This window comes from Salmo trutta, chromosome 22 (assembly GCF_901001165.1).
Source record: "Salmo trutta chromosome 22, fSalTru1.1, whole genome shotgun sequence".
NCBI lineage: Eukaryota > Metazoa > Chordata > Actinopteri > Salmoniformes > Salmonidae > Salmo > Salmo trutta.
Window position 1 is genome coordinate 12,694,481 of NC_042978.1, and position 17,250 is coordinate 12,711,730.

General features: G+C 42.1%; 1 protein-coding gene across 5 annotated transcripts in view; it reads left to right on the forward strand.

Moving 5' to 3' along the window:
• The first annotated feature begins 9,299 nt into the window (after positions 1–9,299).
• Positions 9,300–17,250, forward strand: part of LOC115158107 (CREB-regulated transcription coactivator 1) — a 29,045-nt gene continuing 21,094 nt past the window's right edge. For 2 of the 5 annotated variants that reach the window (XM_029706656.1, XM_029706660.1), the window contains exon 1: positions 9,416–9,714. In XM_029706656.1, coding sequence (XP_029562516.1) covers positions 9,589–9,714 — 126 coding nt within the window. In that variant the 5' untranslated portion in view covers positions 9,416–9,588. Of the gene's footprint in view, positions 9,378–9,414; positions 9,715–17,250 lie in introns of those variants that run through there. The other 3 variants (XM_029706657.1, XM_029706658.1, XM_029706659.1) reach the window with 3 other exon arrangements.

A 17,250-nucleotide genomic window follows, 5' to 3' on the forward strand; every position in this document is an offset into this window, starting at 1 on the left:
GGAAGTCTGTACAGACTAAAAATATTCCAAAACATAGATCCTGTTTGCAATAAGGCACTAAAGTAAAACTGCCCCCAAAAAATGGCAAATAAATTAACTTTATGTCTTGAATACAAGACAATATTGAATGTTCCTGAGTGGCCTAGTTACAGTTTTGACTTAAATCGACTTGAAAATATATGGCAAGACTTGAAAATGGCTGTCTAGCAACGGTCAACAACCAACTTGACAGCTAGAAGAAGAAAAATATTAATGTTCAAATGTTTTACAATCCAGGTGTGCAAAGTTCTTAGAGACTTACCCAGAAAGACTCACAGCTGTAATCACTACCAAAGGTGATTCTAACATGTATTGACTCAGGGGTGTGAATACTTATGTATGTTTGATATTTCATATTCAATAAATGTGCAAAAAATTCCAAAAACATGTTTTCAATTTGTCATTGTGGGTTATTGTGTGTACATGGGGGAGATTTTTTTATCCATTTTTAAACTCAGGCAGTAACACAACAAAATGTGGAATAAGTCAAGGGGTATGAATAGTTTCTGAAGGTACTGTATTTGACATTTGTATCTTAACACATAATTGAGAAATAATGAATTGAAGTTGGAATATTTGTGACATTTTCGCCTTAACTATGCCTCCTTTAAGACTCCATAATGTTTCATCTGTTAAGATCTGTTAAGATGTTGCTATAATATAGGCCACAGTGTATTACTTCATCTTCCATCCTATGGTTGAGGTCCATATGCTACATTATAATGAACTGTGTTTGAAATGATGTGAAGGCCAGAGCTAGTGTAAATGTATTAGTGGCCTTTTAATGGAAAATAAGTGTTAGCTCTAAGGACAGACTTGCTTTCAAATAGGTAATTATTGACATTTCAATGTAGTTTTGGGTGTTACATAAAATACTTAAAGCACTACCCACAATCAAAAACCTATTAACAGATTTGCAGGATAACATTTCTACATTTGTGCCATGCTTCAAGGAAGCATGTTTCTATTAATTGGCTGGGTAAATACATTGAAATAGTCATTTTGCAGGGTTTAACTTAAAACAAAACAAAAATTACAACAGATTTGATGACAGATTAGACTGCATGGGACCCGTAAGCCTTGTTCACATTGAAGTTACTCAAATTAAATTTTATTGCATATAGCCGATTAGAATCTGTTCTTTTTCCTGCAGTCTGAACAGGCAAAAAGCACATGGAATCGGATATTTCAAGACACATTTAAAACCTTCGTAGGCGGTTTGAAGTCAGATACAAATCTTATTCCTGGCCATGCGACTTGTGTCTGAACCGTCAAATCTGATTTGCCCTTGTGTGGTTTTTAGACTGCTATTTGGCATATCTTGTTGCTTGCTAGCTACTCTGTTGACAGTTTGACAAGAACATGTGGTATCTAACTAGCTTGTTAATTGTATACAAACAAATTAGTGAATGTGCTAGAAAGCTAAACAGCTACCTAGCTAGCTAGTTGACTGCTGTGGCTAGCCAAAAAGGACTTGTTTTGAAAATACTTGTCTTAACCTTTTGAGGCTTAAAAAGTGTTCTTACACTATGATGTTGAACATTCAAATCAACTGGGAAACGTCCATGGGAGGCATTGTTGTCACCTTAGCTTGCTACATAACTTCTGATGCTTCGATCTGCTACCATTTCTCTCAAGCTGTCTACGCATACAATTTGATGCATACGTTCGATAAATCCAAAGTGTCCACCACACAGAATGCACTGCAACTGCTTCTGCAACGCAATGCTGCAAGGCAAACGCAGCGTTCCATTGGAAATTAATGTACAGTACTGGTCAAAAGTTTGGACACACCTACTCATTCAAGGGTTTTTCTTTATTTTTACTATTTTCTACATTGTAGAATAATAGTGAATACATCAAAACTATGAAAAAACACATGGAATCATGTATTAACCAAAAAAGTGTTAAACAAATCAAAATATATTTTAGATTTTAGATTCTTCAAAGTAGCCACCCTTTGCCTTGATGACAGCTTTGCACACTCTTGGTATTCCCTCAACCAGCTTTACCTGGAATGCTTTTTCAACTGTCTTGAAGGAGTTCCTACATATGCTGAGCACTTGTTGGCTGCTTTTCCTTCACGGTCCAACTCATCCCAAACCATCTCAATTGGGTTGAGGTCGGATGATTGTGGAGGCCAGGTCATCTGATGCAGCACTCCATCACTCTCCTTCTTGGTCAAATAGCCCTTACACAGCCTGGAGGTGTGTTTGGTCATTGTCCTGTTGAAAAATAAATGATAGTCTGATAGTCTAAGCGCAAACCAGATGGGATGGTGTATCGCTGCAGAATGCTGTGGTAGCCATGCTAGTTAAGTGTCCTTTGAATTCTAAATAAGTCACCAAGAGTGTCACCAGCAAAGCACCATCTCACCATCACATCTCCTCCTCCATGCTTCATGGTGGGAACCACACAATGCGGAGATCATCCATTCACCTACTCTGCATCTCACAAAGACACAGTGGTTGGAACCATCAGACCAAAGGACAGATTTCCACTGGTATAATGTCCATTGCTTGTGTTTCTTGGCCCAAGCAAATCTCTTCTTGTTATTGGTGTCCTTTAGTAGTGGTTTCTTTGCAGCAATTCAAGCATGAAGGCCTGATTCACTCAGTCTTCTCCGAACAGTTGATGTTGAGATGTGTCTGTTACTTAAACTTCAGGGAACATTTATCTGGGCTACAATTTCTGAGGCTGGTAACTCTAATCAACTTATCCTCTGCAGCAGAGGTAACTCTGGGTCTTCCTTTCCTGTGGCGATCCTCATGAGAGCCAGTTTCATCATAGTGCTTGATGGTTTTTGCAACTGCACTTGAATAAACTTTAAACGTTCTTGAAATGTTCCGTATTGACTGACCTTCATGTCTTAAAGTAATGATGGACTGTCGTTTCTCTTTGCTTATTTGATCTGTTCTTGCCATAATAGGGTCTTGGTCTTTTACCAAATAGGAATATCTTCTATATATAACCCCTACCTTGTCACAACACAACTGATTGGCTCAAACACATTAAGAAGGAAAGAAAATCCACAAATAAACTTTTAACAAGGCACACCTGTTTATTGAAATTCATTCCAGGTGACTACCTGATGAAGCTGGTTGAGAGAATGTCAAGATTGTGCAAAGCTGTCATCAAGGCAAAGGGTGGCTACTTTGAAAAATCACATATATTTTGATTTGTTGAACACTTATTTGGTTACTACATGATTCCATGTGTGTTATTTCATAGTTTTGATGTCTTCACTATTATTCTACAATGTAGAAAATGGAATGAGTAGGTGTGTCCAAACTTTTGACTGGTTACTGTACTTCTTGTGTACCAAAATGCAATGACACTGTCGGTGTGATCGAGGCGTGAGGACACACGAGCACCACCACCAATCAGCCTATACCATTGACAATGTCTGGAGTTAATGGAGCAGGTGTGGATATAGTCCAAGCTATCTTATGAAACACGTATTCCAAACTATCTTATGGCAGCTCAATTGTTTTTGAAGTCCTGTGTGAGTGCATGAGAATATCCGTGGTTAGTGCTCCTTATGTAGGAATTCTGTAGGCTTCTTGCATTTTCTCTAAAATGTTATACTGTGTATAATCAATACTGTAGATCAGAATGAAGTGATTTTGTCTCGTCCAACTCTTGCAGTGTTTAGTTGTGATGAACAAGTGGGGGTGGGAAGGTACTGGTCAAGTGGCCAGATTCGAAGGCCAAGTTACATTTGTGTCACCCCCTTCTCCTAGCTCCTACACAAAAGGACTCCATAGGTGTGAGAAATAGGGTGATGCCTTCACCTATCTTCAAATAGACATAGGCCTACTGCATTCACCTATCCAATCCTGCCAGAACTGTGAAGGCCAAAGAGCTAAAGGCAAGGGGCTGAAATTCATGTAAGGGGACCTCCTGATTTGAAAGAACAAGCACAACACACAAGCAGTGAGGATATGTGATTATTGTCCTGTGTATTTCTCCCTTTAGTATAGTGTATATGATAAAATGTTAGTATAATGAGGAGTAGCCTATTTGTGAGACTTTCAGTATTGTATGCACAACTGATTGTTAATGTATTTTACTCCTTGTAGACTGTGTTGACAGTGGTGAGACAAGCTTATAATGCAAAATCTTATTTGGAAGCACAACATGGCCCTCGTTGAAATATGTTTTGGTTTTGAAAATTTCACCTGTTTGCCTCACCTGTTCTGATGTTTTGTATCATAGTTAGCTTAGTTAGTGCACTTAAAAGCACATAGTTAGCTTTTAAGTGCTTTATAAGTGGAGTCCATTGTTATCCGAGGAGAATGTAGACCTTTTCTGCCATTGAAATCCTTGGGTGGGCCACCTAATTGTTTTTTCCGGGACTCCTAAGTAAAAAAAAAAAATGGGGTAAAAAAAGCATTTTATCCATTTTTTTTAAACATTTATTTTATAAATGGAAAAAAGCTTTCAGTGTAAACTTAAACGATTAAAACCAGATAAGGTATATAGAAAGATAATGGACATATATATTTTTCAATAATATCATATTTGAAAACTAACAATCACCAAAATAAAACTTAGTCAGGGATAATTGGAAATTCTAAAAACTATTAATCTAGCCATATTGATTTTGTTAATATGTTTGAGCAAAAGAACACAGCATTATCCATGGCAAAATGCATAGAATTGCAGGAAATTTGCATTAAAACTGCAAAATTGTCACTCCATCCATGGCAGAATATGTAGAATCGAAGGGAATTAGCTTTAAAATGCAAAAATGTATCTCAGCGGAGATAAATTTCTCCGTGGAGAAATTGGTTTAGAAATGCCTCTACAATGCCTCATAACCTTAAAGCTGAGATCCGCGATAGGCGAAGCAGCTGCCCCTAGATGCATTTGTTATTGTTTTGAGGAAATGAGCATCCAGCTAAAAAATCTATGATGTCCAACGGGGAAAAATCAGTGTCTGTTGTTTGAAGTAATGTCTGTTGTTGTAATATCGCAAACAGATGTGTTCAATTTCACCGCTATGGATTCCAGCTTTAATTAAAGGTGTTACATGAACTGAAAACAGCATTCAGGTGTTGTAAATGAATGTATCATTTTTCAAAGAACAACAAAATCTTCATGGGATGGCAGATTAATGTCAATTGAAGACAAGTGAAACCTTATTCCCAATCGTAGAAAATTCTACTTGACCCATCACTGAAACTGTGAAATACAAGACCATACCATAATGTGTTAAATCTTATGAGCTTTTCCTCTTTCTTATACAGTACTGTAATACAGATGTGATATGTAGATTGTACACATTCTTTTTGTGATCAGCATACTAATCCTTTTGTCATTTGTGTAAGTGTTTTTTACAGAACATTCTATTGAATAAGATGTTGAGAAATGCCCTTGCTCCAGAGCTTCATGCTTTAAAAGTGTGTCAGAGGACAACATGCGCTTATGAGATTATTCATATTTTTGCCTTTCTATACTTGACCATACCCTGTATTTAGCTAAATACTGTGCATTTAAACTCCAGCATCACTGTAAATGTCACAAAGACATGAATCCCAATATTTCCTGTCAGTCAATTATAGGCCTACTGTATCTGGACAACTGATCAATTTGGTATAGTCAATTTCAGTTTATCTCTGTTCATCATGACCCTGATACAATTCCAAGGATTTGATTTATCCATTACTGGTATTTCAACTTTGGTAGAGCAATATCTTTATTTGTACCAAAAAAATGTATGATTAGTAAATATTCAAAAAAGTAGCATGCACATATCTGCCATGTGTCCTTCACACATTCTGTAATCTACTTCAAAGGATACTGTGGCGAATTTGTAATCTCATTGTGTATCTGTGAATTTGCCATCCATGGTTTTGACAGAACAGGTGTGTGTATGTGTGGGGTCCAGCACTTGTGGACCCTATTCCAACTAAACTACTGAAAGAGCTGCTTCCTGTGCTTGGCCCTCCTATGTTGAACATAATAAACTGCTCTCTATCCACCGGATGTGTACCAAACTCACTAAAAGTGGCAGTAATAAAGCCTCTCTTGAAAAAGCCAAACCTTGACCCAGAAAATATAAAAAACTATCGGCCTATATCGAATCTTCCATTCCTCTCAAAGATTTTAGAAAAAGCTGTTGCGCAGCAACTCACTGCCTTCCTGAAGACGAACAATGTATACGAAACGCTTCCGTCTGGTTTTAGACCCTATCATAGCACTGAGACTGCACTTGTGAAGGTGGTAAATGACCTTTTAATGGTGTCAGACCGAGGCTCTGCATCTGTCCTCGTGCTCCTAGATCTTAGTGCTGCTTTTGATACCATCGATCACCACATTTTTTTGGAGAGATTGGAAACCCAAATTGGTCTACACGGACAAGTTCTGGCCTGGTTTAGATCTTATCTGTTGGAAAGATATCAGTTTGTCTCTGTGAATGGTTTGTCCTCTGACAAATCAACTGTAAATTTCGGTGTTCCTCAAGGTTCCGTTTTAGGACCACTATTGTTTTCACTATATATTTTACCTCTTGGGGATGTCATTCGAAAACATAATGTTAAATTTCACTGCTATGCGGATGACACACAGCTGTACATTTCAATGAAACATGGTGAAGCCCCAAAATTGCCCTCGCTAGAAGCCTGTGTTTCAGACATAAGGAAGTGGATGGCTGCAAACTTTCTACTTTTAAACTCGGACAAAACAGAGATGCTTGTTCTAGGTCCCAAGAAACAAAGAGATCTTCTGTTAAATCTGACAATTAATCTTGATGGTTGTACAGTCGTCTCAAATAAAACTGTGAAGGACCTCGGCATTACTCTGGACCCTGATCTCTCTTTGAAGAACATATCAAGACTGTTTCAAGGACAGCTTTTTTCCATCTACGTAACATTGCAAAAATCAGAAACTTTCTGTCCAAAAATTATGCTGAAACATTAATCCATGCTTTTGTACCTTCTAGGTTGGACTACTGCAATGCTCTACTTTCCAGATACCCGGATAAAGCACTAAATAAACTTCAGTTAGTGCTAAATACTGCTGCTAGAATCCTGACTAGAACCAAAAAAATTTTTCATATTACTCCAGTGCTAGCCTTCCTACACTGGCTTCCTGTTAAGGCAAGGGCTGATTTCAAGGTTTTACTGCTAACGTACAAAGTATTACATGGGCTTGCTCCTACCTATCTTTCCGATTTGGTCCTGCCGTACATACCTACACGTACGCTACGGTCACAAGACGCAGGCCTCCTAATTGTCCCTAGAATTTCTAAGCAAACATCTGGAGGCAGGGCTTTCTCCTATGGAGCTCCATTTTTATGGAATGGTCTGCCTACCCATGTGAGAGATGCAGACTTGGTCTCAATCTTTAAGTCTTTACTGAAGACTCATCTCTTCTGTGGGTCCTATGATTGAGTGTAGTCTGGCCCAGGAGTGTGAAGGTGAACGGAAAGGCTCTGGAGCAACGAACCACCCTTGCTGTCTCTGCCTGGCCGGTTCCCCTCTCTCCACTGGGATTCTCTGCCTCTAACCCTATTACAGGGGCTGAGTCACTGGCTTAATGGTGTTCTTCCATGCTGTCCCTAGGAGGGGTTGGTGCCCCCCCCTCCCTGGCTTGTGCCGTGGCGGAGATCTTTGTGGGCTATACTCAACCTTGTCTCAGGATGGTAAGTTGGTGGTTGAAGATATCCCTCTAGTGGTGTGGGGGCTGTGCTTTGGCAAAGTGGGTGGGGTTATATCCTTCCTGTTTGGCCCTGTCCGGGGGTATCATCGGATGGGGCCACAGTGTCTCCTGACCCCTCCTGTCTCAGCCTCCAGCATTTATGCGGCAGTAGTTTATGTGTCGGGGGGCTAGGGTCAGTCTGTTATATCTGGAGTATTTCTCTTGTCTTATCCGGTGTCCTGTGTGAATTTAAGTATGCTCTCTCTAATTCTCGCTTTCTCTCTTTCTTTCTCTCTCTCGGAGGACCTGAGCCCTAGGACCATGCCTCAGGACTACCTGACATGATGCCTCCTTGCTGTCCCCAGTCCACCTGGCCGTGCTGCTGCTCCAGTTTCAACTGTTCTGCCTGCGGCTATGGAACCCTGACCTGTTCACCGGACGTGCTACCTGTCCCAGACCTGCTGTTTTCAACTCTCTAGAGACAGCAGGAGCGGTAGAGATACTCTCAATGATCGGCTATGAAAAGCCAACTGACATTTACTCTTGAGGTGCTGACATGTTGCACCCTCGACAACTACTGTGATTATTATTATTTGACCATGCTGGTCATTTATGAACATTTGAACATCTTGGCCATGTTCTGTTATAATCTCCACTCGGCACAGCCAGCAGAGGACTGGCCACCCATCATGGCCTGGTTCCTCTCTAGGTTTCTTCCTTGGTTTTGGCCTTTCTAGGGAGTTTTTCCTAGCCAACGTGCTTCTATATCTGCATTGCTTGCTGTTTGGGGTTTTAGGCTGGGTTTCTGTACAACACTTTGAGATATCAGCTGATGTAAGAAGGGCTATATAAATACATTTGATTTGATTTGAAATTTGATAGATGTCCCCCTCTGGTGATACCTTGTTCACTCAGTTCATTGTGTCATTCGTATATTGAGTGGCTTTTAATAAAACTTCTTGAAACTTCAAGAAATAGATTGTTTTCCAGTTGTTTTTTTATTTTGTCAACCAAACCATTCCTATAAATCGTCATATGATGCAAAGCATCATCATCATTATCATCGTCGTCACAGTTTTTGCTTACTGAAAGTGCTCTATCTTGTTGAAAACTTGACTGCTGACATTACATGTTTGTTTTTTTTTGGGGGGGGGGGATTGTCCTAATGAACAATTTACTAAAATATAGTTTTTAAGTGAACTATCACTTTAAACATCATTGTCCTTTGACATATTTTTGGGCGTTTCCACACGTAGTTCTGAGCTATAGTTCGAATCTGAGTTCGATTATTTGTTAAATTGTATTTTTTTTTATTTGGTCCAGGTGGTTTCACATTGCCTATCCTGGTATAGCCCTGTCTCCCCCCAATCTACACCCATAAATTCTCTGCTACCCACATAATGTTCAACAGATATCAAGTTATGGTACTGTGTGCAAGTCATCAAATGCTTGCAGTCAAACAATCAATACTGCACGCCCCTGGTTCTTTTCTGGTATTTGGTCCGGACTGCGTTCTCATCTGCAGTGAACCGCACCGAGGTACGAACGGAATCTGACCGAGACCAACCTTTTTGAGCGAACCACGGTGCGCTCGAGTGCGGATAGTGTTCACACCAGTCCAAACGAACCGAACCGCTCCAAACCAATTTGCTGTGAAAGCCCACAGAGCCCAACATACAAATCAAATACACACGGTAAGTCCTGATTTAATGATGTGATAATACTCATCATTAGATTTCCAGGAAATAGAAAATGGTATGCAGTATGCGATATGTTATGTAGCTAGCTAGACATTTACGTTTGTATTTTTCATTTCATAGCATAATTTACAGTACGCGCGTAATGACGACAAACCATCGTATCCAAGCGTTGTGCGTAATGTCCCATTGAGAAGAACAGCAAAAGATGGCGAGCTCAAACAATCCACGTAAATTTAGCGAGAAAATCGCTTTACATAATCAGAAACAGGCGGAGGAGACTGCGGCTTTCGAAGAAGTGATGAAAGACCTAAACATTACTAGAGCTGCACGGGTAAGTGCCTTGTTTTGTTGATTAATTACGGTATGCAGCTTGGCTAGTTAGCCAGTAACGTTAGCACGTTTTTATGACAAGTTGTTTTTAGCCAGCTGGCAGTGGCAAGCAAAAGTGGCCGATTGACTGCATTCGCAGTTAAATATCTGTATTCTGATAACCATTATAGATCGGGGCGTTATTTTGCAAATGTTTTAACCCAGCTAGCTAGCCAGCTAGTGTAGTGAACTGTCTTTGTTGATGTTTGCTAGGTATGGTGGGCAGCCAGGTAGGCTAGCTAACTAGGCTCTATAGTTAGCAAGCACCTGCTCATACATAGTCAAATTGCCATGCATCATAAACATCAAAAGGTTCAAAGTATCAAGCTAGATATCGATACTATCTAGCTAGCTAGTTACCATCTAGAATTTGCAATGAAAACTGAACATGTTTAGCTTGCACAGTTCGACTCACTCAGTAAAACTGGTGTGTATTTGACACTGACAGAACACCGCACTAGCTAGGAGGGTACAGCTAGCTAACTCCAATGTTGACAATGCAATGGAGTTACATCCACCATAGCTAGATCACCACAAGCCATGGTGACAGAATTTCCCCATTCAATTGTTTTCCCATGCATGTCAGGCAATGGGTTTGCATGTTTACAAAGTACCAACCCTCCTTTGACAGTAGCTATATAAAAAAATATCGCCTAGTCGGACCATTATTACTGTTCCAGCTGGCTGGTAGGCGTTATTGTAGGTAGGGAATGTTAAGTGTAGCACAGATAATTTCCTACCAAACTTTAACTGGGATACTTCCTCAATTCCCGACTTGGAAGACGTGTCTTCTAAACGTCCATGTCTAGTTGCAGGGGGTTCGTTTGAATTTAGAAAATGCTAAGACATACACATTACCAGGCAAATATTTTTTGGGGATATTTACAATATGCTGGCCTATGGCCTAAACCCTCCTGCCGAACCATCTATAATTTATTTATAAATGGTTTATCTGGGCTTCTGAAAGGACTGATCTTTATAATACACTAAACAAAAAATATAAACGCAACAAACAACAATTTTAAAAGATTTTACTGAGTTACAGAACATATAAGGAAATCGGTCAATTGAAATAAATTCATTAGGCACTAATCTATGGATTTCGCATGACTGGGAATACAGATGTCTGTGACCAACAGATGCATATTTTAAAAAACAAGTTAGGGGTGTGATCCGAAAACCAGTCATTATCTGGTGTGACCACCATTTGCCTCATGCAGCATAGAGTTGATCAGGCTGTTGATTGTGGCCTGTGGAATGTTGTCCCACTCTTCAAGTTTCTGGATATTGGCGGGAACTGGAACACTCTGTCGTACACGTTGATCCAGACCATCCCAGACATGCTCAATGGGTGACATGTCTGGGGAGTATGCAGGCCATGGAAGAACTGGGACTTTTTCATCTTCCAGGAATTGTGTACAGGTCCTTGTGACATGGGACAGTGTATTATCATGCAGAAACGCGCAATCGCCTCAACAATGTGCCTCAGGATTTCGTCACTGTCACTGTGTGCATTCAAATTGCCATCGATAAAATGTAATTGTGTTCATTGTCCGTAGCTTATGTCTGCCCATACCATGGGGCACATATTCAGCTTCCCTGAGACGGTTTTTGACAGGTTGTGCAAACCCAGAGTTTCATCAGCTGTCCCGCAGGTGAAGAAGCCGGATGTGCAGGTCCTGGGCTGGTGTGGTTACACGTGGTCTGCGGTTGTGATGCCGGTTGGATGCAACATGTAAAGTGTTGGTCCCGTGAATTTGTACACAAACTGTCAAACAGTCTCAGGGAAGCTCATCTGTGTGCTCGTCGTCCTCACCAGGGTCTTGACCTGACTGCAGTTCGGCGTCGTACCCGACTTCAGTGGGCAAATGTTCTAAATCGATGGCCAGTGGCACACTGGAGAAGTGTGCTCTTCATGGATGAATCACGGTTTGAACTATACCGGGTAGATGGCAGACAGCGTGTATGGCGTTGTGTGGGCGAGCAGTTTGCTAATGTCAATGTTGTGAACAGAGTGCCCCATGGTGGCAGTTGGGTTATGGTGTGGGCAGGCATAAGCGACGGACAACGAACAAATGTGCATTTTAACGATGGCAATTTGAATGCACAGAGAGACCGTGACGAGATCCTGAGGCCCATTGTCGTGCCATCACCTCCTGTTTCAGCAGGATAAGGTACGGCCCCATGTCGCAGGGATCTGTACACAATTCCTGGAAGCTGAGAATGTCCTAGTCCTTCCATGGCCTGCATACTCACCAGACATGTGGCCTCTCGAGTGGCGCAGGGGTCTAAGGCACTACATTGCGGTGCTAGCAGCATCACTACAGACCCGGGTTCAATCCCAGGCTGTATCACAACCAACTGTGATCAGGAGTCCCATAGGGCAGCGCACAACACCTGCACAGGATCGGTACAGCCTAACATCACACCTGCGGGACAGGTACAGGATGGCAACAACAGCTACCCGAGTTACACCAGGAACGCACAATCCCTCCATCAGTGCTCAGACTGTCCGCAATAGGCTGAGAGAGGCTGGACTGAGGGCTTGTAGGCCTGTTGTAATGCAGGTCCTCACCAGTCATCACTGGCAACAACGTCGCCTATGGGCACAAACCCACCGTCGATGGACCAGACAGGACTGGCAAAAAGTGCTCTTCACTGACGAGTCGCGGTTTTGTCTCACCGGGGCTGATGGTCGGATTCGCGTTTATCGTCGAAGGAATGAGCGTTTGGGACCTGTTGGATTGGAGGGTGAGTGCTAGGGCCATTCCCCCTAGAAATGTCTGGGAACTTGCAGATGCCTTGGAAGAATGGTAACATCTCACAGCAAGAACTGGCAAATCTGGTGCAGTCCATGAGGAGGAGATGCACTGCAGTACTTAATGCATTTGGTGGCCACACCAGGTACTGTTACTTTTGATTTTGACCCCCCCCCCCTGTTCAGGGATACATTATTCAATTTCTGTTAGTCACATGTCTGTGGAAATTGTTCAGTTTGTCTCAGTTGTTGAATCTTATGTTCATACAAATATTTACACATGTTAAGTTTGCTGAAAATAAACTGTTGACAGTGAGACAATGTTTGTTTATTTTTTTTTGCGGAATATATATATTACACTCTCACACAGACTGAGTGTACACAAAATTAACAACACCTTCCTAATATTGAGGTGTCGAAAGCTTGACCATTCTTGATTTTATTTATTAGGATCCCATTAGCCGATGGTGAAAGCTAGTCTTACTGGGATCCGACACATAACGAAAAGTCTTTACAATTTGCATACAGTACATTTAAAAACATGTAGTGTGCATGTGTGTGCATTTATCAGTTACACATACAGTCATGGCCAAAAGTTTTGGGAATGACACAAATATTAATTTTCACAAAGTCTGCTGCCTCAGTTTGTATGATGGCAATTTGCATATACTCCAGAATGTTACGAAGAGTGATCAGATGAATTGCAATTAATTGCCATGCAAATGAACTGAAACCCCCAAAAAATTCCACTGCATTTCAACCCTGCCACAAAAGGACCAGCTGACATCATGTCAGTGATTCTCTCGTTAACACAGGTGTGAGTGTTGACGAGGACAAGGCTGGAGATCACTCTGTCATGCTGATTGAGTTCGAATAACAGACTGGAAGCATCAAAAGGAGGGTGGTGCTTGGAATCATTGTTCTTCCTCTGTCAAACATGGTTACCTGCAAGGAAACACGTGCCGTCATCATTGCTTTGCACAAAAAGGGCTTCACAGGCAAGGATATTGCTGCCAGTAAGATTGCACCTAAATCAACCATTTATTGGATCATCAAGAACTTCAAGGAGAGCGGTTCAATGGTTGTGAAGAAGGCTTCAGGGCGCCCAAGAAGGTCCAGCAAGCGCCAGGACCGTCTCCTGAAGTTGATTCAGCTGCGGGATCGGGGCACCACCAGTACAGAGCTTGCTCAGGAATGACAGCAGGCAGGTGTGAGTGCATCTGCACGCACAGTGAGGCGATGACTTCTGGAGGATGGCCTGGTGTCAAGAAGGGCAGCAAAGAAGCCACTTCTCTCCAGGAAAAACATCAGGGACAGACTGATATTCTGCAGAAGGTACAGGGACTGGACTGCTGAGGACTGGGGTAAAGTCATTTTCTCTGATGAATCCCCTTTCTGATTGTTTGGGGCATCCGGAAAAAAGCTTGTCTGGAGAAGACAAGGTGAGCACTACCATCAGTCCTGTGTCATGCCAACAGTAAAGCATCCTGAGACCATTCATGTGTGGGGTTGCTTCTCAGCCAAGGGAGTGGGCTCACTCACAATGTTGCCTAAGAACACAGCCATGAATAAAGAATGGTACCAAGACATCCTCCAAGAGCAACTTCTCCCAACCATCCAGGAACAGGTTGGTAACGAACAATGGCTTTTCCAGCATGATGGAGCACCTTGCCATAAGGCAAAAGTGATAACTAAGTGGCTCGGGGAATAAAACATTGATATTTTGGGTCCATGGCCAGGAAACTCCCCAGACCTTAATCCCATTGAACTTGTGGTCAAAAACCCACAAATTCTGACAAACTCCAAGCATTGATTATGCTTGGAGTGGCCCAGAAGTGAATTGACAGCATGCCAGGGCGGATTGCATTGGTGTTGAAAAAGAAGGGTCGACACCGCAAATATTGACTCTTTGCATCAACTTCATGTAATTGTCAATAAAAGCCTTTGACACTTATGAAATGCTTGTAATTATACTTCACTATTCCATAGTAACATCTGACAAAAATATCTAAAGACACTGAAGCAGCAAACTTTGTGGAAATTAATGTCATTCTCAAAACTTTTGGCTACGACTGTACATGTCAGTACATGCACTCAAGGCTTAAAAATCATTCTTTAACTGGTCTCCTCCCCTTAATCTATATGGATTGAAGTGGATTTAACAAGTGACATCAATAACGGATCACAGCATTCACCTGGTCAGTCTGTCATGAAAAAGCAGGTGTTCATAATGTTTTGTACACTGTTCGTGTGTGTGTGTGTATATATACAGTACCAGTCAAAAGTTTGGACACACCTACTCATTCAAGGGTTTTTCTTTATTTCTACTATTTTCTACATTGTAGAATAATAGTGAAGACATCAACTATGAAATAAAACATATGGGAAAATGTCGTAACCAAGAAAGTGTTCAACAAATCAAAATATATTTGCCTTAATGACAGCTTTGCACACTCTTGGCATTCTCTCCACCAGCTTCACCTGGGATGCTTTTCCAACATTCTTGAAGGACTTCCCACATATGCTGAGCACTTGTTGGCTGCTTTTCCTTCACTCTGCGGTCCAACTCATCCCAAACCATCTCAATTGGGTTGAGGTCGAGTGATTGTGGAGGCCAGTTCATCTGATGCAGCACTCTCCTTCTTGGTCAAATAGCCCTTACTCAGCCTGGAGATGTGTTGGGTCATTGTCCTGTTGAAAGATTATAGTCCCACTAAGCCAAAACCAGATGGGATGGCGTATTGTTGCAGAATGCTGTGGTAGCCATGCTGGTTAAGTATGCCTTGAATTCTAAGTTAATTACTGACCGTGTTACCAGCAAAGCACCATCACACCACCTCCTCCATGCTTCACGGTGGGAACCACGCATGCTGAGATCATCTGTTCACCTACTCTGCGTCTCACAAAGACACGGCGGTTAGAACCAAAAATCTAAAATTCGGACTCATCAGACCAAAGGACAGATTTCCACCGATCTATTGTCCATTGCTCGTGTTTCTTTACCCAAGCAAGTCTCTTCTTCTTATGGTGGCCTTTTTAGTAGTGGTTTCTTTGCAGCAATTCGACCACGAAGGCCTGATGTACGCAGTCTCTTCTGAACAGTTGATGTTGAGATGTCTGTTACTTGAACTCTGACACACTTTTGGGGGGCTGTAATCTGAGGCTGGTAACTTTAATGAACTTAGCTCTGCTGCAGAGGATAACTTTGGGTCTTCCTTTCCTGTGGCGATCCTCATGAGAGCCAGTTTCATCATAGCGCTTGATGGTTTTTGCGACTGCACTTGAAGAAACTTTCAAAGTTCTTGAAATGTTAAGTAATGACGGACTCTCGTTTCTCTTTGCTTATTTGAGCTGTTCTTGCCATAATATGGACTTGGTCTTTTACCAAATAGGGCTATCTTCTGTATACCACCCCTCCCTTGTCACAACAAAACTGATTGGCTCAAACGCATTAAGAAGGACAGAAATTCCACAAATTAACTTTTAACAAGGCACACCTGTTAATTGAAATGCATTCCAGATGACTATCTCATGAAACTGGTTTAGAGTGTGCAAAGCAGTCAAGGCAAAGGGTGGCTTTTTCGAAGAATCTGAAATATTATACACTGCTCAAAAAAATAAAGGGAACACTAAAATAACACATCCTAGATCTGAATGAAATAAATAATCTTATTAAATACTATTTTCTTTACATAGTTGAATGTGCTGAAAACAAAATTACACACAAATAATCAATGGAAATCCAATTTATCAACCCATGGAGGTCTGGATTTGGAGTCACACTCAAAATTAAAGTGGAAAACCACACTACAGGCTGATCCAACTTTGATGTAATGTCCTTAAAACAAGTCAAAATGAGGCTCAGTAGTGTGTGTGGCCTCCACGTGCCTGTATGACCTCCCTACAACGCCTGGGCATGCTCCTGATGAGGTGGCGGATGGTCTCCTGAGGGATCTCCTCCCAGACCTGGACTAAAGAACTCCTGGACAGTCTGTGGTGCAACGTGGCGTTGGTGGATGGAGCGAGACATGATGTCCCAGATGTGCTCAATTGGATTCAGGTCTGGGAAACAGGCGGGCCAGTCCATAGCATCAATGCCTTCCTCTTGCAGGAACTGCTGACACACTCCAGCCACATGAGGTCTAGCATTGTCTTGCATTAGGAGGAACCCAGGGCCAACCGCACCAGCATATGGACTCACAAGGGGTCTGAGGATCTCATCTCGGTACCTAATGGCAGTCAGGGTACCTCTGGCGAGCACATGGAGGGCTGTGCGGCCCCCCAAAGAAATGCCACCCCACACCATGACTGACCCACCGCCAAACCGGTCATGCTGGAGGATGTTGCAGGCAGCAGAACGTTCTCCACGGCGTCTCCAGACTCTGTCACGTCTGTCACATGTGCTCAGTGTGAACCTGCTTTCATCTGAAGAGCACAGGGCGCCAGTGGCGAATTTGCCAATCTTGGTGTTCTCTGGCAAATGCCAAACATCTTGCACGGTGTTGGGCTGTAAGCACAACCCCCACCTGTGGACATCGGGCCCTCATACCACTCTCATGGAGTCTGTTTCTGACCATTTGAGCAAAGGCATGCACATTTGTGGCCTGCTGGAGGTCATTTTGCAGGGTTCTGGCAGTGCTCCTCCTGCTCCTCCTTGCACAAAGGCGGAGGTAGCGGTCCTGCTGCTGGGTTGTTGCCCTCCTACGGCCTCCTCCACGTCTCCTGATGTACTGGCCTGTC